General features: G+C 48.2%; 1 protein-coding gene across 1 annotated transcript; it reads right to left on the bottom strand.

Moving 5' to 3' along the window:
* Positions 1 to 1,556: 1,556 nt before the first annotated feature.
* On the bottom strand, positions 1,557 to 26,319 carry Pabpc1l (poly(A) binding protein cytoplasmic 1 like). The gene is made up of 14 exons (XM_034495698.2): positions 26,045 to 26,319; positions 23,993 to 24,186; positions 20,309 to 20,424; positions 18,038 to 18,177; positions 17,787 to 17,881; positions 14,401 to 14,538; positions 12,430 to 12,525; positions 8,947 to 9,195; positions 7,996 to 8,086; positions 7,150 to 7,266; positions 5,607 to 5,713; positions 4,235 to 4,328; positions 2,444 to 2,574; positions 1,557 to 2,095 (listed from the first exon to the last, which is right to left on the bottom strand). Exons 1-14 carry the CDS (start codon positions 26,235 to 26,237, stop codon positions 2,027 to 2,029), a joined length of 1,830 nt encoding a protein of 609 aa, XP_034351589.1. The 5' UTR covers positions 26,238 to 26,319; the 3' UTR covers positions 1,557 to 2,026.

The following is a 26,319-nucleotide window of genomic DNA, read 5'->3' as shown; positions in this document are numbered from 1 at the left end:
GGGAAGAGGGGCAGGAGGGCATAATGAGGGCATAATGCACTTAGAGGAAAGTGCATACTGAACATAATACATGTGATGATGAAACATTTTGTATGATAAGTGCATGCTGGCAATAATGAGAAAAGTATTCTTAAGGTAATATGAATAGGTGAAAGGCGGAAGGTTGGACAAAGTGTGCTTGCCTAGCTGGTCACTAAGGGAAGACTAATGAAGTACAGTTCAGATTTGTAAAGTTCTCAACAACACCGGATGAGGCTGCAAGTTACATTGTTCAAACCTTGAGGAAACAGTGGGATAGCAGACTTAAGAGACAGCAGATTTTTCCTTCTGATTCCTTGGAGGAAAGAAACATTAATACAGTGAAGCCACGGGAGCTGTTGCCAGAGTCCAGCTGAGCTCAGCCCAGAATGGCAATGAGGGATTTACAGAGTTGAAACAATTGAGAGATAGATTGCTTGTGGAAGGTGAGGGGAAGCGAAGGGAACATGCGTGGGGACCTCAGCCTTGGGATAGAATGTGCTGAGAACACTCAAACCCAGAGGGGCAGGGAGCTCCGAGCCATAAACTTGTCTTTTGTTGTGGATCGGACTTGGTACTGATGGTCCAAGAACTCAGGGTGTGTAGGGTGTGAGTCTGGAATTTCCAGCGTGAACGGAGATGATGAACAAAGAAACCAGAGTATTCAAGTAAGCACAATTGGAAATGGAATTGTGAATGAGATGTGGAGGAGCAGAACATGGAGAGAAAAAAGAGGAACGAGGCTCAGGCCTGAGAAAGTGCCAGCATTGAGCATCTGGAGGACATCTAGAGCAGTGGCTTGGAGGCTGGAAGATAGGGGAATCCAAAATGGCCTTTATGGGGTGGAGGGACGATGAGAGACAGAATGACGGGGCCAGTGGACTTGTGACAGTAACACAGTGTTTGAAGTGTAGCATCACTGTTCTTTGGTCACACAAGGAATGGGGAAGGCAAGGACCTGGGGTCTGTACTCCTTGAGGTAAACACTGCCCCAAGAACCTTAGGAGCACCCTAGTTAGGGATGAAGACCCTTACCAGGGAAGGTACTAGTGTATGTCTGCAGAGTGGTACTCTAGTATATTTCTGCAGAGTTCTTAACTACGTTACACATTTGGTCACCTGGGACCCGCATGCAGTTGCTGCCTTCTGTGGTGCTCACCTGGCCTGCAGAAATACCACGTACTTCACATGTAACTTGAAAATGAACTTGAAAATGAACTTGAGCTTTAGTTCATTTTCTCAGTCCATTGCATGATGGGACCCATTTACCCATCTGCTGTTGCTGGCCAGTTTGTAGTTTAGAACTGTTACATACCCAAGCTCAGCTCCCGGTAGGTTTCCTGTTACACGCACACTTTCTGTGTACTTCAGCACCTGTTTGGGATTCTGGTTCTGCTTCTTTAGAGCCAAAGTCCCACTATGGTGAAGTCTGCCCCACCCTCCTTCCGGCACAAGAATGCCTCCTGGGAGGTCAGAGATTTTTGCAGCATTTTTTAATATATAAAGCAAAAAGAACAGCAGTGGACTGTGTCCGGCCTTCATTACATATCCGAAGCTCAAGAACAGAGAGACCCATCAGGAAAGAAGAGTTCACACAGCCTTAGAACCAAGAGCCGAGATGCAGTAATCAGCAGTCAAGGGAGTGAGGATTCCATTCTCAGTGTGGGGTGGGGAGTGGAGGGGGAAAAAAATGTTCCCAGAATATGGAAGAGTCCCAATCTTTAGTCAAGAAGGTGGACTGACCTACAGCAGACCAGGCCTCCAGACAGGCAGAACGGAGCCAGGCAGTAAACTGAGGCCTGGCAGGACAACTAGTAGGAGAACATCCAGCCACTGCACATCTCCTGTGACTCCTTTAGCTTCACCAAACTCCCTGGTGCTTTAGACAAAGCCACCAACACATCACAGTGAGTTTCTGATTGTCAGCCTCTGCTGGGTTCTCTACAGAGTCTCCAGAGAGCAGCTCAGCTGCTCTGTCGGTCCTTCCATCCCCAGGGACCCACAGAGTTCAGTTCCTGTAGCCGTCTGCTGACTCCGTTTCCCGATGCGCCTGCAACACTGCTACCGCCTCTTCTATCTACAGGACACAAAACAGGGGTTTAGTGCAGCTGCCCCAGAAGAGACGCCCCAGAAGGGTCATGACCTCACTTGTGTAATAAAGGATGCATGGAGCTCTCATACCCTGCTGCTCACATGATCCCAGCCCACTGCCACCTTCTTAAAATAGAGACAACACTGCTAGACATGACTCTACTGTCGGAACACAGCACTGAAGCTTTCCTCAGCACCTACACAGAGCTCATCTGTGGAGGGACTGAAGTTGTGACCCCTCAGCTAAGACCCAGCTGATTAATGTCAGTTGCCCTAACTTCTTCTCTAGGACAGCCCTTGGTCTTTGCTGTGTAGCCACCCAGTCTCCACCTGCCTTGGCATGGAGGGACTCTGGGGACTCCAGCAATGACAGAAGCTCCAGGTTGTCCATCTCCAGCAGCATGCCCGTGATCTTGCCAGTCAGTGGGCCGCAGGCCTCGTGGATGAGGGAGTAGAGACGCTCCCCTGTGTAGAACAACCTGATAGCTTACACACACACCTGCCTCAAAGCCCAGTGCTCCATGAGTGGCATCGTGGAGTGGAACAATGAGGGTGCCTGGGAGCTTGTCCTAGAACCTGTCACCCCAAGCTATATCATGTAACATTACTGGAAACTCTTCTTTCCAATTTTATAAAGTGGGCATAGCAACCCCACCTTTGAGGACAATCTGAAGGGTCAGGCTGAATATTATATATATATATTATAAATATTTAACATATTTATAATATATGTTAAATATATATATTTAACATATATTATAAATATATAGTTATAAATATATAAATGATATAAATAATATAAACATAATAACAGTAATATATAAATATAAACACTACTCTATAAAGGGATCTACAGCAAAGTCAGTTGAGTTTCAAGACTCCATTTGTTTGTTTTGTGAGAAGTGGTCGTGACTGGACACACTGAGATTCCAGCTAGGATGTAATACTCAACTTGAGGCAAACACACAGCATCAATTTACCTTCCAGCAATACAACCTAGTTTTAGTGTCTGGCCGTCTTGACAAGGCATGGAGGTACACTACAGGATGGGGACACTTGAGTTGGGTTAGAAAGGTCTTCCCATAAAGGAGTGGCGGTTTACAGGCACCGATCAATGGAGCCTACATTAGGCATTTGTAATTTTCTTCTTTATGGGGGGCTGGGCCATGAAGAGGCAAGCCCTAGTAAGCAAGCTAAGGAAGCAATAGCAGTGTGGGTCAGTAGTGAAGGGGCTTGAGATTTGTGTGGTCATGAAGCGAAGAACGTGCCGACCGGCAACAAGTTACTCATTCATTCCAAAATTAATAGTGTGCGCTTGTGTGTGTGTGTGTGTGCGTGTGCGCGCATGTGCACAGAGAGACCAGAGGAGGACATCAGGTGTCCTGCTCTATCAGCCTCCCCTGAAAACAGTGTCTCTCACTGACCCTGAAGCTGGCTGTTCAGCTAGGCTGGTTAGCCAACAAGTTCCTGCTGTCTTCCCATCTCCATCCCCCAACTCTGGAGTTAGGGCATACTTAGCTCTGGCCAACTTTTCTGTGGCTGCTAGGGATTCAAACTCAGATCCTCCAGCTTACACAGGAAGCACTCTTACCTACTGAGCCATCCCACCATCTTCACTTAGGGCCATCTTTTATTAGAGCTTGTCAGAAACTCTGGGGCTGGAGAGGAAGTACTCTTGGAGTTCAGAGTCCAGAGGGAACCCGGTATTTTCCCAGCATGCAGGGATTTCCTGCCTCCCATGGTGAGCACCAGGAGACAGGTAAAATTTAACCAGAGCTTCCCCACTTTGGAAGAGACATGAAGATGTGTAATGACCATCCTGGACCAGTAGAAACCCAAGGATATTTTCCTACCCTGCTTCTTGGCCCTGATCCCATATCCAGATCTCCCACTTAAAGTCAGAGCCAGATAGCAGGATGGCAAAAAGCCTTGGGAGTGTCAGCCCACTGGTATTTTCAAGACAAAAGGACAGAGGCTTAGAAAGAGGTGGCTTGGGTGAAGCTACCTAGTCTGAGTGATGGAAGAGACCTTGTTCCCATGTCCGTCCTCACTCAAGGTGTTCTCAGTAGGCTAGCCAGCTTAGAGCCCTCCTACCTGCCCCAGTGGGGGAGATCCAGCAACTCACCAATCATCTGTTTTTGCTCATGCAGAGGTGCAGCAGCCAGCATGGACACAGTCAGAGGCTGATGGCCAGGGACATACACAGCCGACTCCTGGACCTGCACATGGTGCCAGGAACACACTCCTTAACGACATGGGTAGGAAAGGCCTCACACACTTACCCCATCAGGTGAACACAAGCATCCATGAAAGGCTCTGGAAGAGGGAAGCAAGGTCTACAGAGTCAGGGGATGCAGGGAGCAGAGAGTCCCTAACAAGGGTGTAGACTGGAGGACAAAGTTATGCTCAAACAGAGATGCTGTGAACCAATGAAGGCCCTTCAAAAGCCACTGTCACATGAAAGCCACACTTAATCACTTTGCATCTGGTGAAGGACTATTCTCAGCAGGCTTTATGAACACAGCAACAGCAAATGCACATCTTAATCAGGTGTGTGCATGTGGTGTGTGCTATTCTCGGTTCTCCTTGAACTTTTTATGCTTGCTTTTTAAAAAAAAAGATTTATGCATTTATTTTATGTATATGAGTGCTGTAGCTACATGTATACGTGTAGCCAGGAGAAGGAGATCTCATTATTGATGGTTGTGAGCCACCACATGGTTGCTGAGAATTGAACTCAGAACCTCTGGAAGAGCAGCCAGCGCTCTTAACCACTGAGCCATCTCTCCAGCCCCTCTATAACGGTCTTACTAACTAACTAACCCATGCTAACTTTAAAAGTACTGTTGCTATTTAAAGACAATTGTTCTTTTTAGAAGAAGCCATCCAAATAAGACATTGAAAATCTAGACATGTTTCAGTAATACTGAATTTGAAACCTTTGTGGGGGCAGGAGAAACATAGCCTTTTAATTATAATAAGCATTTTTAGTCCTAATTTGAAGTTTAATCTCATTCCTTCCATGCTCAGCATGTTCTTAGAATCCTTTTCCTGCACTCAACAGCAAGTTCAAATTCGTTTTGGTAATGACCTAGGCAAAAAGTTTGCACCCAGTAAACAGAACGTGTCCATGGTCCTCTCTCCCCTGTTAGCAGGAATGACCTTTGACTGATTGCACGCATTAGTAAATGAAATTTTGTAAGTTAAGAATGGCAAGGACTGCCGGGCAGTGGTGGCGCACGCCTTTAATCCCAGCACTTGGGAGACAGAGGCAGGCAGATTTCTGAGTTCAAGGCCAGCCTGGTCTACAAAGTGAGTTCCAGGACAGCCAGGGCTACACAGAGAAACCCTGTCTCGAAAAACCAAACAAACAAACAAAAAAAAAAAAAAAAAAAAAAAAAAAAAAAAAACAAGAATGGCAAGGACTAAAGGGAAAATTCCTTAGCCAAACTTATGAGCCAGGATACCCAGAGCCCACAGTGAGCAGACAGCCTTACCCCGTGGGCACTGTGTACAGCTGAGGATCCTCTATGTGGCACGAGAGGCTGGCCTGGAAGAGAGGATCCCTCCCCACCTGGTCCTGTAGTCTGGGTACCAATGTTGACTATAAAAAAGAAAGAAAAAATCAGGTTTCAAATAGCCACTTAGGAAAAATACATAGCAAAGTAGGTGAATCAGTAAAGAGATTGAGACATGTGGGCACTGTGGACAGGAATGTTGGGTATACAGCAACTGTAGAAATACAATCCAGGGGTTCCTCAAAGAATTAAACACAGGGTCAACACATCCAGCAATCTCGGTTCTGGATGTGCAACTCAAAAGAATTGGAAGCAAAGTCTCAAGGAGATAATCTGCAGCCCCGTGTTCATAATAGCAATGTCCATGTACAAGAACCCATGGGTGAAAACAATCCGTGTGTTCAATGGGTGAATGCACACCCAAAAGACACAGAATCTACATGTGCAGGACACTGTGGGAACCTCGCTGAATCTTGAGGATGGTGTGCTAAGTGACAGTTAATCTCAAAGCACTGAGAGTCTGCTGCCACTGACATGAAGTAACCATACTCCAAGTCACAGGAACGACTGCTTTTCAGCCTTTGGGCTGAGATCAAATGCAAATCCAAAGAGGCAAAAAAGAGGATGGGTTTGTTTTTCAGAGGCTAGAAAGAATTATGAATGAGGAATTATGGCCGATGGAAAGTTTGGTTTTCCAGACAACAGTGGCAATGCCTGCAGTTAGTTCTCAGCACTGTGAACGCACTGGATGGTACTAAACTGCAGGCTTAAGAACAATCAAGTTCTTGCTGGGCTTGTATATACCACGGTTCCCTTCCCAGCACCCATCCAGCAATGCACAGCTGCCTGTGACTAGTTCCAGGGGATCCAGCACCCTCCTCTGACCTCCATGGACACTGCACACACGCTACACATACATATGTGGAGGCTAATACTCATGCATATAAAATAAAAATAAATAAACCTTTATGAAATAGTAAAGCAGTCAATTATACATTGGGCATATTTTGCCACAGTTGAAGATTATAGCGATGACCATGGGTGTTGAAACCTGGCAGCGCAGAAGACCAGGGATTTCATCTGACTCATTATGTAGAATCCCCAAAGAACAACCCCCTTCTCAGTGCTGAGCACAGGGCCAGCACAAAGATATGAGGATACTGGCCGACAGATACACTGGTCTCCAAACCCACATCACCTTCCATACTTGCTAAGATTCAAGTCCTTCCATTTTCGAACTCACCAATCCTCCCAACAAAATGGGCACACTATTTTTATCCCTATTTTAAAGATTAAGTCAACAGAGACAGCAATCAGCAAGGGTCCCAAAGTGACATCCAAGGGCTGAATGCCATGCTAATATTTATGTTACAGACAACCTTCAAAGCTGGCCTGGCTCACCACGAAAGCAAGGTCACTATGGAGCCTGGTCTAAACTTACCTCCACTGCAAACGCCCATTTTCTCACTCTTTGACACCCACCCTTCCATTCTGAATCCTGACATCGCTCACACACACTTACCTACTCTTTGCGTGTGAGGCACCTGGCTGGAGGCCTTGCTGGTGCTGCTGAGGTGGATACAGGGATGCTGCATCATGCTTAGAGGCTGGACCACTGAGGCAGCTGGAGGGCAGGTAGCTTATAGCACAGGGAAAAACAGAGAGGTTTCAAGTGATCATCAAAATGCCACACAGTGCCCCAAGTTCCCAGAACTGGAGAAGAGGTAGAAATTTACAGCAGAGAGATGGGGGGGGGGGGGGAATGGAGACAGAGAGAGAGACACAGAGACAGAGACAAAGAAAGGCAGAGATGGAGAGATGCAGAGAGACCGAGAGAGACAGAAAGAGAGACAGAGACAGAGATAAAGAGAGTCAATTTACCTAGACCAAGAACTCTATGGAGGGTGTACAGAAATCTGCAGTGACAAAACCAGCTCATGTCTCCCCAGGCCCTGAAATTCTCAAGTTCCCTGATCATTCACTTTAGTCCCAGCAGAACTGCGTGTAAGCTTGGCTCTTAGGCCACTCATCAGCAATTTGGCCAAAAGAGTTTCATTTTTTTATTCTCTGCTTTGCAAGAATTTTCAGCCCCAAATCAGAGTAGCCTTTGGAGAGAACTGATAATGGCCACACTATGTGTCTTGCCATACTGCATGTCTTTGCCAAGGTTGCCATAGTGTTTGGTGCTTTGTGAATATTTCATTTAGCCCCAAGTCAGGGAGGGGCAACTGAGGCTCAAAGGAGGGGAATAAGGTAACCAATTCTGAGAAATGCAGAGCCAGGCTTGATCCCATAGTTTTACACCGTCTCTTCTCCTGAGGCTCACATCCACAAGCCGGACTGAGGTGGAAAGGGCTGGGTCACTTACACGAAGGTCCATGTGGCTGGGCTGTCCACCTGGGGTCAGGCTGCATTGCAGCTATGGAGCCAGAGCTATAGTACATAGCCTGGGCTGTAGACTGTGGAAGAAGAGGATCCGAGGTGAGGGGCTTCCCACCTTTTCAAGGATACAACACTATCCCCTGCAGGAAACAGCTCAGGCCTCCATGGATAATCCACCCTCCCACCTCATCTCCCTTTACCCCTCAACCCCTCAGAGCAAGATCTCAGATTTATGTCAACCATTGTTCCTTACTCTGGCCCAGTGACCTAGATAAAGTACATCACTCCAATTTGTTTCAGCTAAAGCAGTTGCTAAAGGATGTCAGCAACTGGTCTCCAATCACACATTTCTTTCTATTGCTCTGAGTTCTATGAGGTCATCTCCTTAGCCATGTTCCTCAGAGCATGAACAGCCAGGGCAGCTTGTGACCATCTGAGTTGAGAAAACGCTACAGGCACTGTGGCTGTTTGGGGGGGGCAGGGGGCGATGGATGCCTAGATAATTGGGGAAGATAATGGATACGTGAAAGAAATTCAGGCTTTGATACTTAATTCAAGATCTCCAAAACTTGCCGGGCAGTGGTGGCGCACGCCTTTAATCCCAGCACTTGGAAGGCAGAGGAAGGCGGATTTCTGAGTTTGAGGCCAGCCTGGTCTACCGAGTGAGTTCCAGGACAGCCAAGGCTATACAGAGAAACCCTGTCTCGAAAAACCAAAAAAAAAAAAAAAAAAAAAATCTCCAAAACTCATTTAACCACAGAGTCCCTTCTGGATAACATTCAGGAATCTCACACAGACTGGAAGACAAGCTAACATGGAGGTTCCTCTAAAGATGGAGCAAGTGAGACTTTCAGGGGTTGGAGCAGCTTGTCCAAGGTCTTTTCAACAGAACCTCTGAAGTTCTGTCCCCCAGCCTGAGCTGTAGACACACTGTCACCTGGGATACTGCAGGGAGCAGGTAGCTGGTAGGCTGCTGGAAGGAGCTCAAGACATGGCGAGAGAGGCGTCGCCTATACTGGTTGGTCAAGATGGCCTTCCGCTCCTCCTTGCGCTGCGCCAGGGCCACATACAGTGGTTTCGTACCCACGATACGCCCATTCATCTCTGTCACCGCCTTTGTTGCCTCTTCTGGAGAGGAAAAGCACACAAAGCCAAAGCCCTTGCTCTGGTTGCTTTCTGTCATCACCTGAAAGCAAGACGAGACAAGGGTTGCTGGGCACAGGGTAGCAAGACTCATGGGATGTACACTTCTGCCCTGGGAACTTATCCACCGCTCAGCAGACCCTGAGACATACTGTGATAATGGCAGGGACGAACCATACACCCATCATTTACTGAGGCCTGCCGTGTGCCACACACTTCACTAGCCTTTGTAGCTCATACCCAGCCTCCTGGTGAGGGAGGAACCATGGCTTTCCCCTTTACAGAAGAAAATGGCGGCTCAAGCACAACCAGGACTCAAGACACTCTGGTTTCTGCTCTTCCTCAAGGCATGAGGTTGGGTTCTTCAGAAGTCTGCAGCAGACTTTCCCAGCTGCCTTCTTACCTTATAAATTCGGGCTTTAGACTTTACTTTATACTTCCAGAAAAGCTAAAGAACCTTACAGAGAGCAATGTGTGGTGGTAGACCCTGTTACTCCAGCACCGGGAGGCTGAGGCAGGAGGATCATTGAGAGCTCAGAGCCAGCCTGAACACATAGAGTTCAAACTAGCCTGCACTACATAGTGAGTCCAAAGCCAGCCTGTGTTACATAGTTCAAAGACATCCCAGACATACAGTTTGACCTTGTCTCCAACCCAACAGCCCCCAATAAAAGAAAACAAGAAGACCCAGAGCTCCTCACTGCTGCTGACTGTGCTGCTGCCAGTTCCTGCCAACCAGCTGCTGCTCTTCCTCCAGGCTTTGCCGGGTCGGAGCTTTTGAACTAATAATCATCCTCATCATTCCGTAGATGAGTCTCGGGGCACATTCTTAATCCTTTTCAAGCCTGAGAGCCAAGAGCCCGTTAAAGCAGCTCTCCAGTGAAGCTCGTGCTCTGACAGTGAACCACCACGCCTCTCGATCGATCGCAGACCCCAAGGGAGGGGCACTGGTGGGCTTGTCCAAAGGCGTCTTTATTTCCTTCCATTACAGGAATGTGCAACAGAAAGGACGCATAACAGTATCAGCCATGCCTGGGACTTGCTTGTGAAATCAAGTGTTTTTATGTCATCCTAACGGTGTTCACAACGCGCTATCTATTGTCAATGTTGCTGTGATGACCCTTAGCTTTCTGACATCAACAACACAGCACACAGGCCTGTTGCTATCGTATTTTGATAATTAGATTTTTTTTTTTTTTTTTTTTTTTTGGTTTTTCGAGACAGGGTTTCTCTGTGTAGCCTTGGCTGTCCTGGAATTCACTCTGTAGACCAGGCTGGCCTCGAACTCAGAAATCCTCCTGCCTCTGCCTCCCAAGTGCTGGATAATTAGATTTCAATACAACTGGCTTCCTGATAATTCTATGAATTTTATTTTTTGCATTTAAAAATATTCTTAGAAGGGACCCACAAGCTCATCGGACCAGATGTCATAGTGTGTGTGTGTGTGTGTGTGTGTGTGTGATGTGATTGTATGTATGTGTGTGTATGTGTGTGTGATGTGATTGTATGTATGTGTGTGTGTATGTGTGTGATGTGATTGTATGTGTGTGTGTGATGTATGTGTGAATGTGTGGCCTGTGTATGTGTGTGTTATGTATATGGTGTGTGGCATGTGTGTGTGTGTATGTGTGATATGTTTGTATGTATGTGATATGTAGTGTGTGTGTGGTGTGTATGTGTGTGATATGTGTATGTGTGTGTGGTGTATGTGTGTATTTTGTGATGTGTGGGTATGTATGTGGTATGTAGTGTGTGTGTGGTGTGTATGTGTGTGTATGTGTATGTGTGAGTGTGTGGTGTGTATGTGTGCAATGTGTGGGTATGTATGTGGTGTGTGTATGTATAGTGTGTGGTGTATATGTGTGTATAGATATGTGATGTGTATGTATGGTGTGTGTATGTGTGGTGTGTATAGTGTATATTGTGTGTATGTGGCGTGTATGTGTGTGATGTGTGTGTGGTGTGTGCACTGCACCACTGCACACAACATACAGCACTGCATCACTGCACACAGCACTGCACTACCACACATAGCACACAGCACACACCACCAGACTTGGCTTTAGTTTTACCCATGTTCTTAGGCTAGAACTCAGATCCTCACGCTAGCAAGGCAAGCATGTTACCAACAGAGCTCTCCCCAGTCCCAGCCTCCTATCTCACAATAGTGATGCATCTGATCATATCACCAGATCATAAAGCCTTCAAAGGCATGGACTGTGTCTTACTCATTTGCATATGCTTCCCTCAGAGCCTGGCGTGAAATGAATAAATCCTGGGCCATTTTACAACCACCTGGGCTGCTTTATAAAGTCAAATATCCCCGGGGCGGGAGAGGAGACTCAGCAGGTAAAAGTACCTGCTGTCAAGCCCAGTGACTTGAGTTAGATCCCAAGGGACCCATACAGTATGGAAGGACAGAACTGACCCCCAACAGGTTGATCTCTGAGCTCTGGGGGTATGTATGCACACACATACACAAGATGTAATACAACTTTAATTAAAACAAAGAGTCAAATGTTTAAGTCATGCCCTCAGAATTCCACATGCAGCCTGTCTGACCCAGATGAGAAGCCAGGGCTGAGGCCCATACAACTCATGCTGCACTTTCATCTTATGAGTGAGACATGGACCCTAAACCTCCTTCACAGTCGTGGAACTGCTGAGGAGGATGGTCATTTGTCACACCTTAGGTAAGTCACAAGATTGAGCACACAGCTGGTACTCAACAAATGGGGAAGAAAGAGTGAAGGGTGATGAGTGACAGCCAGTCATCCCATTTTTCAGATGAATAAACTGAGGCCCAGACAGAGGATACATTTCTGGAATCTGGCATACAGTAGGTATCTGTGAGCAATTATTGAATAAAATAAGGCTATGGTACTTCATGCCCAGCCCTATGGCTACATTATATGTTTCTTTTTTTTCCCATCCATTCCAGACAAGGCTGCCAATGGATCTCCAAAGGTATTAGCCAGAAAGAGAAAGAAGGACCCAACCCAAAGTCTCTGGAAGCTAACCAAGAGGCTGAGGGTTGTACAGGAGTCAAAAGCTGGGGTTGTGCAGGGGTGAGAGGCTTGGAGTATGCAGGGGTCAGAAGCTAGGGGTTGAGCAGGGGTGAGAGGTCGGGGATAAGCAGGGGTGAGAAGTTGGGGATATGCAGAGTTGAAAGTCTTGGGTGTGCAAGGGTGAGAGGCTGGGGCTGTAGGGGTGAGAGGCTGGGAGGGTGGGGGAGGCATGAAGGCTGGGAGTCCTCCAGGAGTACATCGACCCTCACCTTAGCGCTGGTGATCACTCCATAGGTAGAGAAAACTTCCCTCAGCCTCTCATCGTTAATGGAGTCGTCCAGGTTCTTCACATAAAGGTTCACACCCTGAAAGAGGGGATCCTGCTCAGAGCCCCTTCCCCTCGAGTCCCAGACTGCCGCAAGTGGCGCATCAGTCTGTGTCTGGCACGCTCACAAGGCACGTGCAGAGCCCAGCCTCATGCAGCCACTCGGTCTGCCTGTCCCCAGGTGCTGCAGGTCACACAGCTTTTAAGGCCCACAACTGCTGCTGCACACCTGCACAATCCCTAGCCTCCCCTTTCACACAGAAGGACCATGGAAGGAGGTCTCCGACCTACGCAGGCTGAGACTCTCCAGAGGCAGACCTCCTGTCGGGCCAATTCGGCTTTACCCATCGAGTACAGAAGAGCTGCCAACTCCGCCACCTGGCAGCTTGACATATCATCTTACATGATGCATGACCACCACCCTAAGCCCTTTACACATGGACCTTAAGATAAGGAGACTTTAATGCCCATCTTAGAGATGTCAAAACTGCAGCACAATCTTTTGTGCCAGCTCTTTGTTGTGTGGACTGTGCTGCCCACCACAGGATCTGTGCCAGCGTCCCCTACCTCCCAAATGTGACACCTGCGGGCTCTAGACATTCTCCAGGGCCACTGCAGTGGGGATAAAGCTGTCTATCATGTACACAAGAGTATGTATACACATGGAATACATGTATACACACCATGTTCATTCTCCATAAAATCTAAAACTTCAATTAAAAAATTGAGAGGGGCTCATCTCCAAGAAGTTACAGTGTACTGATCTACGCTGACTTTTAATTAACTAGTTTTAATTAGTTAGTTGTAGATAACTAACTTAATCAGTTAACTTTGTGACTAATGGTGTATGATGACTCGTGACTGTAATCCCAGCACATTGGAAAGAGACACAGGAGGATCATGGCCAGCCTGGTCTACATAGGGAGCTCCAGGCCAACCACCACTATATAGTGAGACTCCATCTCAGAAACAAGGGGCTGGAGAGATGACTCAGCAGGCAAGACCGCCGGCTGCTCTTGGAGAGGACCTACATTCAGTTTCTAGAGCCCACATGATGGCTGACAGCCATCTGTGACTCAGGTTCCAGAGAATCTGATGCCCTCTTCTGACCTCCCCAGGTAGCAGGCATATATACAGTGATATATGTACATTTAGGCAAACACTCGTACTCATAAAATAAATATTAAAAACAGATTACTGTATCTGTGTGTATGCACATGTGCATGCCTGTGTGTGTGTGTGTGTGTGTGCACATGCATGTAGAAGCCATGGTTGACCTTGGTTGTCCTCCTCAATCACTCCCTGTTTTTTGACACTAGGTCTCTTCACCAGGAGTTGAGAATCACCAGTTAGGCTGGGCTGGTGGGTCAGCAAGTCCCAGGGATCCACCTGTCTCTCCCAGCGTTTGTACTAAGTTGTGTGCCGTTATAACCAGCTTTTATGTGGCTACTGGGGGCTCAAACTCAAGTTCTCATGTTTGCATAGCAAGCACTTTGCTGACTGAGCCACAACTTAAAGTGACTTTAATGGCTAAGCAACATTCCAACTTCTAGATGTAGCATGTTTGGCCTAATTATTCTCAGCCTAGAGTAGGGTGTCTTCCAGAGGCATTTGGAAATATGTAGGGCATTCTTGCTGTCCATCACTGGAGGATGCAGTGGGTATTGGACACATAAAGGATACTCTGACTAAAGTTGACAGCATTCCAACCAGCCCTTTGTGGTCCAGTTAAGTGCCACTTCTCCTCTGTCGCAAGCCAGGCAGGGAAGCCTACCCCAGTGCTCATCCAATCCCTGCCCTGATTCATGTTTCTAGAAGCAGGGTGTCGATAGGAAGAAATCATATTGAGCATCCCCTCAGCACAGCCTCCCCCACCCCACCCCCACAGACCTTGCAGCCTCCAATGAAGCCTCACCTGGTACCGGTTCTGCTTCTCCTGCTTCATTTGTTCAAACCTGCGTTTCAGCTCGTTCTGCCGTTCTGCCCGCTTCTGGGCCCGGCCCACATACAGCAGCTGCCCGCTCACCTCCTTCCCGTTCATGTGGTCCACAGCCTGGAGAGGAGGAAGAGGAGGAGGAAGAGGAAGAGGAGGGAGAGGAGAAGAGTGCACGGTGAGCCATCTGGATGTGGCCCTGTCTTCAATCCTGACTGCTGGGCTGGAGGAGACCATCTACAACTAGGCTTGCCTTCCTAGCTGAGAGTAATTAATACCGTGGAAAGGTTGCTTACAGGACAACCACTTTTAAAAGAAATGGCCTGTGCCAGGTGGTGGCGGCACATGCCTTTAATCCCAGTACTTGGGAGGCAGAGGCAGAGGCAGAGGCAGAGGCAGAGGCAGAGGCAGAGGCAGAGGCAGAGGCAGAGGCAGAGGCAGAGGCAGAGGCAGAGGCAGAGGCAGAGGCAGAGGCAGAGGCAGAGGCAGAGGCAGAGGCAGAGGCAGAGGCAGAGGCAGAGGCAGAGGAGGCAGAGGCAGAGGAGGCAGAGGCAGAGGAGGCAGAGGCAGAGGAGGCAGAGGCAGAGGAGGCAGAGGCAGAGGCAGAGGAGGCAGAGGCAGAGGAGGCAGAGGCAGAGGAGGCAGAGGAGGCAGAGGCAGAGGAGGCAGAGGAGGCAGAGGCAGAGAGGCAGAGGAGGCAGAGGCAGAGAGGCAGAGGAGGCAGAGGCAGAGAGGCAGAGGAGGCAGAGGCAGAGAGGCAGAGGAGGCAGAGGCAGAGAGGCAGAGGAGGCAGAGGCAGAGAAGGCAGAGGCAGAGGAGGCAGAGGCAGAGAAGGCAGAGGCAGAGGAGGCAGAGGCAGAGGCAGAGGCAGAGGAGGCAGAGGCAGAGGAGGCAGAGGCAGAGGAGGCAGAGGCAGAGGCAGAGGCAGAGGAGGCAGAGGCAGAGGCAGAGGCAGAGGAGGCAGAGGCAGAGGCAGAGGCAGAGGCAGAGGCAGAGGAGGCAGAGGCAGAGGCAGAGGCAGAGGCAGAGGCAGAGGCAGAGGAGGCAGAGGCAGAGGCAGAGGCAGAGGCAGAGGCAGAGGCAGAGGCAGAGGCAGAGGCAGAGGCAGAGGCAGAGGCAGAGGCAGAGGCAGAGGCAGAGGCAGAGGCAGAGGCAGAGGCAGAGGCAGAGGCAGAGGCAGGCAGATTTCTGAGTTTGAGGCCAGCCTGGTCTACAGAGTGAGTTCCAGGACAGCCAGGGATATACAGAGAGAAACCCTGTCTCAAAAAACCAATAATAATAATAATAATTTTAGAGACTTTAATGCATGTGTAGGTGTGTATATCTGCGTTGGTATGAACACTTGTCTGCAAGTCTTGCTCAGAGAGGCCAGAGGAGGGTATCGGGTCCCAGAGAACTGGAGCTATAGGGGGTTGTGAGCCTCCTACTGCAACTGCAGGGAACTGAACTTGGATTCCTGCAGGAACAGGATTTACTCTTAACTGCTGAGCCATCTCTCCAAATACCTAAATGCACATGACATTGAAAGAAGCCCGTCAGTAAAGGATGTAACTAACACTTGCTCTAACATCTAACTCTCTCCAGGTGACAGCTTAGCTGGAAGAGGCTGGAACTGTGGCCAGGGGAAAGCTCAGCGGGAGTGGGAGCCCAGAGCATTGGAAGAGCACAGGCTTCAGAGAGCTAAAACTACCGTAATGGTAGGTACACATGATATTTGTCCAAACCCAGAGAGTGAACAGCCCCAAGAATGAACCCCAGAGTAAACCAGACACCCCCCAGTTGATGACGCTGCGTGTGTCGAAGTAGATTCGACAGTGTGACAAATGTACCGCTCTGCTGGGGACGCTGAGGATGGGAAAGGCTGTGCGTGGCAGAGGTGTGTGGGATAACTACGCCATCTACCCGGTTCTGCCGGAACTTCACACTGCTCTAGATCTATTACAAAATAGGTTAAACTTGTATTCTGTTGCCCCCACAAGGGACTCATTAGAACAAAGCAACGAACATCGTTCTTCCAAGATGACTTGGTGTCTTATTGCAATCCTTGGTGGCAGAGTCTACATCACAGAACAATTCTTTTTGCTAACCATGAGGGCTTTCATAAGTAGTTGTAGAAACATTGAACTTCAATCCTGATTTTTCTTGTCTCTTCCTTCCTTTCCTTTCCTTCCTTCCTTCCTTCCTTCCTTCCTTCCTCTTCCTCCTCACTTTCCCCTCCTTTTCCTCCCCCTTCTTCTTCCTCTTTTTTCTTTCTTTCCTCCTTCCTTTCTTTCTTTCTTTCTTTCTTTTTTTGAGACAGGATTTCTCTGTGTAGCCTTGGCTATCCTGGAACTCACTTTGTAGACCAGGCTGGCCTTGAACTAATGAGATCTGCCTGCCTCTGCCTCCCGAGAGTGCCACCACCACCCAGCTTCTTTTTTTTTTTTAAATCATTTAAAAAATTTTAAAGTTATTTTATTATTTTATGTGGATAGCTGTTTGCATTTGTGTCTGTGTACCGTGTGTGTGCCTGGTGCCCACGGAGGCCAAAAGAGGGAGTCAGATTCCCTGGACATGGAGTTAGGGATGGTCGTGAGCTACCGTGGGGGGGCTAGGAATTGAACCTGGGTCCTCCATAAACACAGCCAGTGCTCTTAACCACTCTGCCATCTCACAGCCACCCCAGTCTTTTACATTACAATACATGTAAAAAAATTAATGTATGTATATGGTATGTATCCGTGTGTGAGTGTGCTGCCTGTGGGCAGGTGTTGGAGGGGCCAGAAGTGGGTAGCAGATCCCTGGAGCACGAGTTACAGCCAGTTGTGAGCCGTCTGATGTTGGTGCTGGGAACAGTGACCTCTGGAGGGGCAGCAAGTGCTCTTAACTGTTGAGCCATCTCTCCAGCCATAAGAGTTTTCTTTTCTTAACAAGCCTGACCCTGTTACATGGCATACAATCCTGCATCTTCTGCCAGAGGACATCCACTTAAAGAATTGACTTCCCATCGGTTTATCCACAGAAAGCCGTGGATGTCAGACCCAAGTGCACACTGACTCGGTGGTTAGGATCTTTTACTGGCATGAAGAAAAATATTTGAGGGGGGACTCTGTTTTCCCAAGACGTCAGTTATTACTAAGTATTTGTACACAGTGAGGAAAGCTTCCGTACCTAAATGTTCAATTCTTTGAACTTCTAAGCTTAGAAACCAACAAGGAAGGATAAAGACAAATCCTTGCATTTGTCAGGGGTGGGAGCAGGGGTCAGGGTGGGGGTGGGGGCAGGGGTGGGGGTTTCTTGCCCTTCCCTGGCAGGCCTGTCCTGATCGGCTGGCTTCCCAAGCCTAGCTTTGGGGTACCTTCCTGGAGCAGGACCATGGAGGCACCTACCTTCTGGGCTTCCTCATGCTTCTCAAAGTTGACGAAGCCAAAGCCCCGGGACTTCCCATTGCTGTCTCTCATCACCTTCACGCTCTGTATCTTTCCTAGGAAGGACCAAACCAGCTTAGCAGGGAGTCAGGGGAAAGACCCCTTCCTTCTGTATGTCCCCAGGAATCCCCGGGGAAGCCCTCTTCCCACATGACCTGGGAATGGAAGAAGAGCAATAGTGTTCCCCCTCCTCCTTTGGGGAGCCTGCCCACCAAACTCAGAGAAGAGGTCCTGAAGGCCCTGCTCATCCATGTCCACATGCAGGTTCTTCACATAGATGTTGGTGAACCCTAGGGCCCGAGCTCCCAGCTCTGCCTCTCGCTTCTGTCGAGACTTGAAATGACCTACAAAGCTGTGGACACATCAACAGAATAGAAACCACCAGGTTCATCGTCCCTCCATCCCAGTCAGGGCCCACCCGGCAACCCTAGGTCACTTGGACCAATTGCTATCCTTCAGTTTCCTGTCTGCTGTTAGGAGCCCTGGAATGACCATACTCTATGGACTGAATGTGTCCAAAGCTAGTTGTTTTCAATAGTCAAGAATCAATATTCCAGACCTCAACCCTCACATGAGGTTACAAGGACTTTATTCTAGTGACACAGTCACACAGAATAAATTCTCTTGTACCTGAGGGCACAAGAACGGAGAGCATGGATCTGGAATCAGACACAAGCCGGATCTCATTAACAGTTGCTTAGCTGTGGAATCCGAAGACAGCTACTGAAGCTCTCCGTGCCTTAGGGCTTATTCCTGTAAACCTGGGGTCCAATTCACATCATGGGGCTTTGTTTATCCATCTAACAAGTTTGGAGACTTCCAGAGAAACAAGGCGAGCTTTTCAGACATGGTCGGTGTCAGGGTCACTGGTGGTTAAAGGGAAATAGACTGACATCACTTGTCTAGCTTGTCTAGAATGTGTGAGCTCCTAGTTCAATCCCAAGCATAGCTAAAAAGCTAAAAAGGAAAGGAAAAACCTAGAATATTCAAGTTCACACAAACACATCTAAGAATCATTCCTGACGAGGCGGGAGAAGAGGATTTTACTATGTTGTCCAGGATTCCCTGAAACTCCTGAACTCAAGTCATTCTTCTGCCTCAGCTTCCCAAGTAGCTGGGACTATAGGAACATCCTACCACACTTGGCCGAAAAGAATCCTTGATTAACAAACAAAGACCAGGTATATGAAAGGCAGGCAGTTTACGGAGAACGTGTGTCATAAGTGAGTTGGAGCAGACACCAAGAGTTGAACACCAAGCATCAACACAGAGAAGTGTTTGCTAGTGACATCTGTGAGTCCAGGAGACCTCAGGACAAAGCTATATAAGCAGAGACAGGAGCCAGAGAAACTCCAGATCAAAGAACCCAGTGTCTCTGGCAACTCAGGCAAGGCTAGTAGTTCACACAGGTAATTTTAGTACTTGGGAGGTGGAGGCAGGACGATGAGGCATTCAAGATCATCCCAGCTACGTAGTATGAGACCCCATCTGCCAGGGGTTGGTCTGCTGCTGCTGTGTATTCAAATGCTAAATAATGGCCCCCCAAATCTGGCTGCCCCTGATGAGGACATCCACACATACACCAAGTGATGCTATGTAACCTTGTTCCCCGAGTGAACTGCTCAACAAAAGGCTAAAGCCTGTGATTAGGCAGAGATAGAGCTAGGCAGGTTTTCAGTTACCTGACTGAGGGTCACAGGTAGAGAAAAGAAGAAGAAAGCGAGAGGAGGAAGCCACCATGAGAGGAGATGGACCATGATCACGTGGACAGAAGAAACTGCAGGTCACAAGGGACATATGCCTCCAATGTAAGTTAGAACAGCTTCAAAACCCGCCCAATCTAGGCTTATAGCTTGTAAATAAAATACCTGGATCGTGTGTCTTTCATATGGGCTAGCTAGAATTCGTAATTCCTTTTACTCCTGTCTCAAAAAGATAAACACAAAACAAAAAAGTTGCCTTCCCTCGAACAGCACGTGGCCATGTGGCAGAGCCATCAGATAGGCAGATTCCAAATGTGCCAGCCCAAGGCAGGTTCTTTACAGATTTGCAGCACAATTTTCCCATCTGTGAAATGGGGTGATTCTAAACCTGGGCAGACAAAACATGTGACTGCTTTCCCATCTGCCCCCAGGTCCCACGGAATAGCAGCTCACAAGCTCAAGGAAAGAGTCTACAGCTGTACAGTCTGAATAACAGAGGAAGTCAGCAAGCCCATCCATCAATGATTTGACCATTAACTATTCCCTCTAGAATCTCAGCCTCTAGAATCTTGCTTGGAATAGTTCTTAGACATCTGTCAACTCCAATTTTACCCAAGGAAAGAGTCCCTGAGAGGCTGAGCAACTCACCTGAGGTTACAGGCCAAGGAAGATCTCTGCACAGCAGCACCTGGTGCCCACTAGACAGTCACAGAAGCAACACCCCTGATCTCACAGCTCCGCCCTCTTAGCCTCTACCCTCCCCCAGGCCCAGGGACTCACACTTTCTGGTCATTCAGTAGCATCCCGTTCATGGTGTTGATGGCCTTCTGGGCAGCCTCATGGGTCTCAAAGTGCACAAAGCCAAAGCCCCGTGATCCATGTTCATTATATACTACCTGGGTCACAGGGAGGAAGGACAGCGGGGACTTCAGGGAGAGAAAGAGGACAAAGGGGTAAGGACAGTACATGAATGTTCATGGATGAGCATAAAAGACAATCACGTGGAGGCTGGGGATGGGGCTCAGACTTGGGGTTTTATCCCCGGGTTGGGGGAAGACTGAGACCTAACCTCACAACAGCTCCAGCTTAGAATTGGGAAACGGAAGTTTAGAAAGGCCAATCCACTTGCTTGAGGTGACAGCCTACGGAAGATTTAGGATTAGACTTAGGACTTCAATCCTGCAGCTGTCCCCTGATTCTGACAGCGAACTGAAGATACTGTGATACTGTGAACATCACAGGGAGGCTGGTTAGAGAGGCTGTAGAACAGTTGCCTGGTCTACAAGAGTATGTGGTAGACTATGTGGCTTACAGTTACCTGAAGTGTATAACTAGGGGGCAGGCCCAAAGCATGCCCATTTGGATTAAAATGGGATCTGCAAATAGTACGTTTTGAAACAGACACACACACACACACACACACACACACACACAGCACATAGAGACAAGCAGTCACAAACGAGTGTACATAAATACAATTCCCAGCCTCATACCCATTACACACTCCGCCTTGGCTCTACCCCCAAGCAGAGTCTTTCCACTTTCAGTTCAAGATCACCCCTTTCAGAACTAGCCATGTCAACTGCCCTCCCCACCAAATCTGGGTCTATCACCAGCTAAAGATATATACCTTCCCAAGGAATTCTTTGGTTTTTATTTTTATTTTTTAGATTTATTTATTTAATGCATATAAGCACACTGCCCTTGAAACACCAGAAGAGGGCATCAGATCCAATTATAGATGGTTGTGAGCCACCATGTGGTTGCTGGGAATTGAACTCATGACCTTTGGAAGAGCAGTCAGTGCTCTCAACCATTGAGCCATGTCTCCAGCCCCCGGTTTTTTTTTGTTGTTTTTTTTTTTTTTGTTTTTTTTTTGTTTTTTTTTTTTTATGTGAGTACACTGTTGCAGCCTTCAGACCCACCAGAAGAGAACATCAGATCCCATTACAGATGGTTGTGAGCCACCATGTGGTTTCTGGGAATTGAACTCAGGACCTCTGAAAGAGCAGTCAGTACTCTTAACCCGCTGAGCCATCTCTCCAGCACCCCCGCCCCCCAACCCCCAAGGAATTCTTAACTTCTGAGACCCAGGGAAAATTAGAATAAATGACTGGTCCAAGATCAACCATTCAGTAGCAATTTCAAGATTATTGCATGTTCATTTAGATGCTTCATGTCCCAGGTACCTTGTTAGAGATGGCACATGTAACTCGGTCACCTCCGCACACCTATGAAGGGAGTTCTACCACTGCCCCTTTTAGAGGAAGCCAGAGTAGTAATGAACTGCCAGACAGTGCAGCTAGGAAGCGAAAGCATTTGAACTCAGGACATTGGCCTTGAGTATCCTCTTTCTGGCCCAACATACTATGTTGCCTTGCTGCTACAGGGCTGGCTTTGCACTTAGGTGGCCCGACTCTGATCATGTGTGTGTTCTCCCAAAGTGCCACAGAAGTCTTTCCAGACTGGACTAATAGCTCCCCCTTTTCTGGACCCCTGACTCCATTAGAACTCAGTCTTCTCCCTGAGCCCAATTCCCAGTTATTCCCACAACTCCTACCAACTCCAGCCAAGCCAAGGAGTGGAGGTAGGACCGCATGGTAAGCCTTGTTTCTAACCACGCCCACAACAGGGGTTCCTTAGGCCTACAAGGACTTCTTGCCTGTGCCACACAAAGCTTGCTATGCAGTCTTCAGTGGCCCAGAGGACTCAAGGCCTGAAGAAGGGGGATAGACTTCCCCTGATCAATTTACTTCAGTTAATGTGGCAAACCTACTAGTTCAATGACTAAAGCCAGTCATGGTGGTGCACAGCAGTAATCCCAGCACTCCAGAAGACGGAGGCAGGAGGACTGCTTTGAGTTTGAGGGTGGCTGATCTACATAGTAGCCATAGTAACTCAAGGCTAGACAGAATACTATGTAAGACCTTGTCTCAAAAAACATTATGATGACAACAAAGAAAACCCCAAATAACAACAACAACAAAACCCACAAAATCAAACCCAAAGTTTTTAATGTTACCCCTCCCCTCCATCCATCTATGACATTGAACTGCAGACAAGCAATCTTACAGCTTCAAACCTCTGTGGCCTCAAGCAAAAGTCAGGAATCCTCCTAGGGGACGTCTTAAAGAGTACTAGGGAGGGAGGAATCCAGAGAGGCTACAAACACCAACAACCAACCATGCTGAGTTGCTCGCAACATGCAAGAACATCGTATTCCACAACTAAGCTTCTTCCTTCCACTGATCCTCAGAGCAAGGAGCTGCTGTTTCTCTCAGTACAGTATACACCTCAGGTGTCAGTCTACTCCATTGAGTAGCAGAGACAGGCTCTATCTACAGGGAAGGTCAAAGTACCCAGCTCAGAGCTGACGGACTGTAGCAGGCTCACACCAGTGCTTAGGAAAGACTCAAACCCAGAGATCATGGTACCTCTGCCTTTGCCTCTCTAGAAACCTGACTGGCCATCCTCAATGACATCCAGGGCACAACCCCCAGACATAAGCCCTCTACTAAGCAGACGCGGACCTACTGTTAGGCGCCTAGTCCTGAGCATCCTCCTATATAAGGTTGGAGATCTAATGAGAACCCTTCTCAAACCATAATAATCCATTCAGTATTTACCGCATGACACAATGGGAAAAAACTCAATGTGTCCATGGATGCAGAAAACTGAGTACAAAGAAAGACTCGGAGACAAGCAGTGGCTAAGAATAAAATGGACTTTAAGGTCTAATATAAGAAATACCTTAAAAACAAGATGTGATAGGGGCTGGGCCTGAAGTTCAGTGGTAGATGGGGGTTCCATCTCCAGCACCAAGAAGCAAAATCTATCTGCTGATTGCTTCAATGTCTCCAATTAATAGCTTTGTTGCAACCATACACTTAATTCTGTTTTGCCATTTTTGTAGTTAACTACCCCCTCACTTGAATGTGTGTGCATTGGTCTGTGACTGGTTTTGGCCTGTAGAAAACAGTAGGGGTAAAGGGACCCTGATTCTGAGCTGAAGTTTCAGGTAGCCTGGTGAACTTCTCTCCATCTTCTCAGAAGTGCCACAGCTGTGAGAAAGACCTGGGCTAGCCTGCAGGGGCATAGAAGACCACACGGAGGAAATCCCAGATGTTTTAAACGACAGCTCGCCAGGCCCACATGGGCCGTCAGGCTCAGGTAAGGGAACCCAGTCAAGGCCAGAAATGCTGTCCAACTGAGCTCAACCCAAGTCACCATTTCAGAATTATAAACTAAGAAAACAGTATTGCTGACAGCCAAGAGGTAGGGTGATTACACACCATGAACTGGCTATTGGATGCAAAGGTGACCTCTAACAGTTCTGAGAAGATAAAACCAGGAATAGCTACTGGCTATGTGCCAAAGGCCATGAAGTGAGGTGCTGGCTGGCATCCCTCTACCACAAAGGTATTTGGTGACACCAACTGACTTTCCCAGAGGAGGCACACCCACCTTAGAAGAGAGGATGCTTCCAAAGGTGGAGAAGGTGTCATACAGAGCCTTGTTGTCAATGGAATTCTCCAAGTTTTTGATAAAGATGTTGCCCATCCCAGACTTTCGAAGGCCTGGGTCTCGATGGGACCACATGATTCGGATGGGCTGGCCTTTGAGCATCTCAAAGTTCATTGTGTCCAGTGCCCGTTCCGCTGGAGAGGAGGCAAGGAGAAAAAGGGGCAAGTCAGGTGACACTTGAGACCCTAAATCTTCAAGTCCTTTTAGGATCAAAAAAAAAAAAAAAAAAAAAAAAAGGAAAGCCATAGTCTGGGTCTCACTTGAGCCTGGGAGACTAGTGGATTAAGCTGAGGGAATTGTACATGGTACTCTTCACGCATTGCAGAAAGAGCAACTCGCAGCAAGTAGCATGGATCCCTATCATACGGATGGGGAAGCTGAAGCTTGCAAAAGGCAGAGCCAGGCTCTTCCAGCCTTGGACACACATTGTGTGGGTGAGCATGTATTGGAAGGGAAAGAGAACCTTCCTCACCAGACCCTCATCCCCACCTGTGAAGTGAGGAGATGGTGACAGCACCTTTCTTCCTACACCTAAATGAGGCAGTGTCACCTACTGCCGGGCTGTCAAGCAGTCGATAAGTAAAACATGCAGTGAGCGGTACTTGGTTTCTACATGATGCAGGCAATAGGTGTTTGGTAAATGGAGGCACGTGCAGAACCAGAGGTCTCCGCCCAGCACCCTTCTACCTGGACAGCCTATTCCTTGCAGATAATGTGCTGCCTGCTTCGAGGACCCTGCTAGCTTCAGAGGCACAAAAGAGGCAAACAGGATGCAGTGAGGCAGGCCACAGAAGCCTGTACTTTCTCATCCATTGCTAACAGACCCAGTCAGGATCTCCACAGTTCAGATCTCCCATCTATGGACTGGGCCCTGATGGTCAGGTCCTGTTTCAGTCAGGAGCTTTGCAGAAAGGCATAGGCAGAAGTGGGGTGTAGCGGAGGGCAGGAACATCCTGGATTCAGGGAACCCCCTAACTCACACAGGAGGCCTGAACTCATTTTGAGACAGGATCTTGCTATGTAGCCCATACTGGCCTCAAATTCATATTCTTGCCATGGCGTCCTCAGTAGCTGGGGGAGGACAATTCTTAGTTACATACATCTCTGGCATGGTTCATACACTGTCACTTGAGAGTATATCCGGTGTCCCTAATGGTACTTCACACTCTGGTTTCCTGTTCTTCATGATACAGAGAAACGAGCTGAGCCTTGACCTCTCACCAAGAGTGGTCCTGCCCAGTGGCATAGCCTCAGCAAAACCATGGTTCTTAACCTTTGTCCTGTGTTTTCAGCAGAAGACCAGGCACGCTCGGCTGACAATTACCAATCAATGCTTTCACCCTGACAGTGGCTCACAAAGCCTACAGGAGGCAGCTCTTCCGGAATCAGAAAGGTGAGGCACCTGGCGTAGGCCTCATGTCAGGCTACACTGGAGGGCAGGAACCCAAGGCCTCCTCCCCGGTCCCCACCTGCGAGGCTTTGGGCAGCTTCCTCCCAGGTGCTGTCAATGTCATAGATAACCACTTGGAAGGGAGGCAGAACCCTAGTTTCCTTCCACACAACCAACTGAGCTCAGAGTGGTTGAGCCACTTGCCTGATGTCACACAGATCCTGGATTCCTAACCCAGCTCTGCTTAATCCCAGAGTCACTCAGCAACAACCAGCAGGCCCAGAAGTAATAGCTAATTCTCCCTTCAGTGACTGCATGCCTACCTTCCAACTCTCTGTCTCTGGGCCTCATTTTCCCTAACTATGATACAGAAGATGGAAACACAGGCTGCCCAATCTTCCCTGGCTATGATCTGTAATATAAAATATCCAAAATTAGCTACAGGCCCATTTCTACCCAAAAGATAAATAGACAATCACTATTACTGAGCTAATAGAAGTTCACTTGAAAGAAAACTTTCCAGTTCAGAATGGTAGTTATCAAAAGGCAAGTATTTGGCCCAAGAATGTTAAAAGCAAAGTTTTCTCTTCTCCAAGGCTCACCGTCAGCAGGCTGCTGGAAGTTGACGTAGGCATAGCCCAGAGAGCGCCGGGTGGCCACGTCCCGACACACACGGATGGAAAGAATATTGCCAATGGGGGAGAATATCTCATAGAGCATAGCTTCAGTCACGTCGGGGTGCAGATCGCCCACATAGAGTGAGGAGAGTGAGCAGCCCTGGCCACCGGTGTCCATGGTGTGCAGGGTATCCAGAAGCGGGCCAGCAAGCAGCCCCAACTCTCAGGGTGATGGGGCCTGGCAATTGTGTGGTGGCTGT

The sequence above is a fragment of the Arvicanthis niloticus genome, chromosome 2, assembly GCF_011762505.2.
Source record: "Arvicanthis niloticus isolate mArvNil1 chromosome 2, mArvNil1.pat.X, whole genome shotgun sequence".
Lineage (NCBI taxonomy): Eukaryota > Metazoa > Chordata > Mammalia > Rodentia > Muridae > Arvicanthis > Arvicanthis niloticus.
The sequence above is the reverse complement of the archived record's forward strand: the minus strand, read 5'-3'. Positions and strand labels throughout refer to the sequence as shown.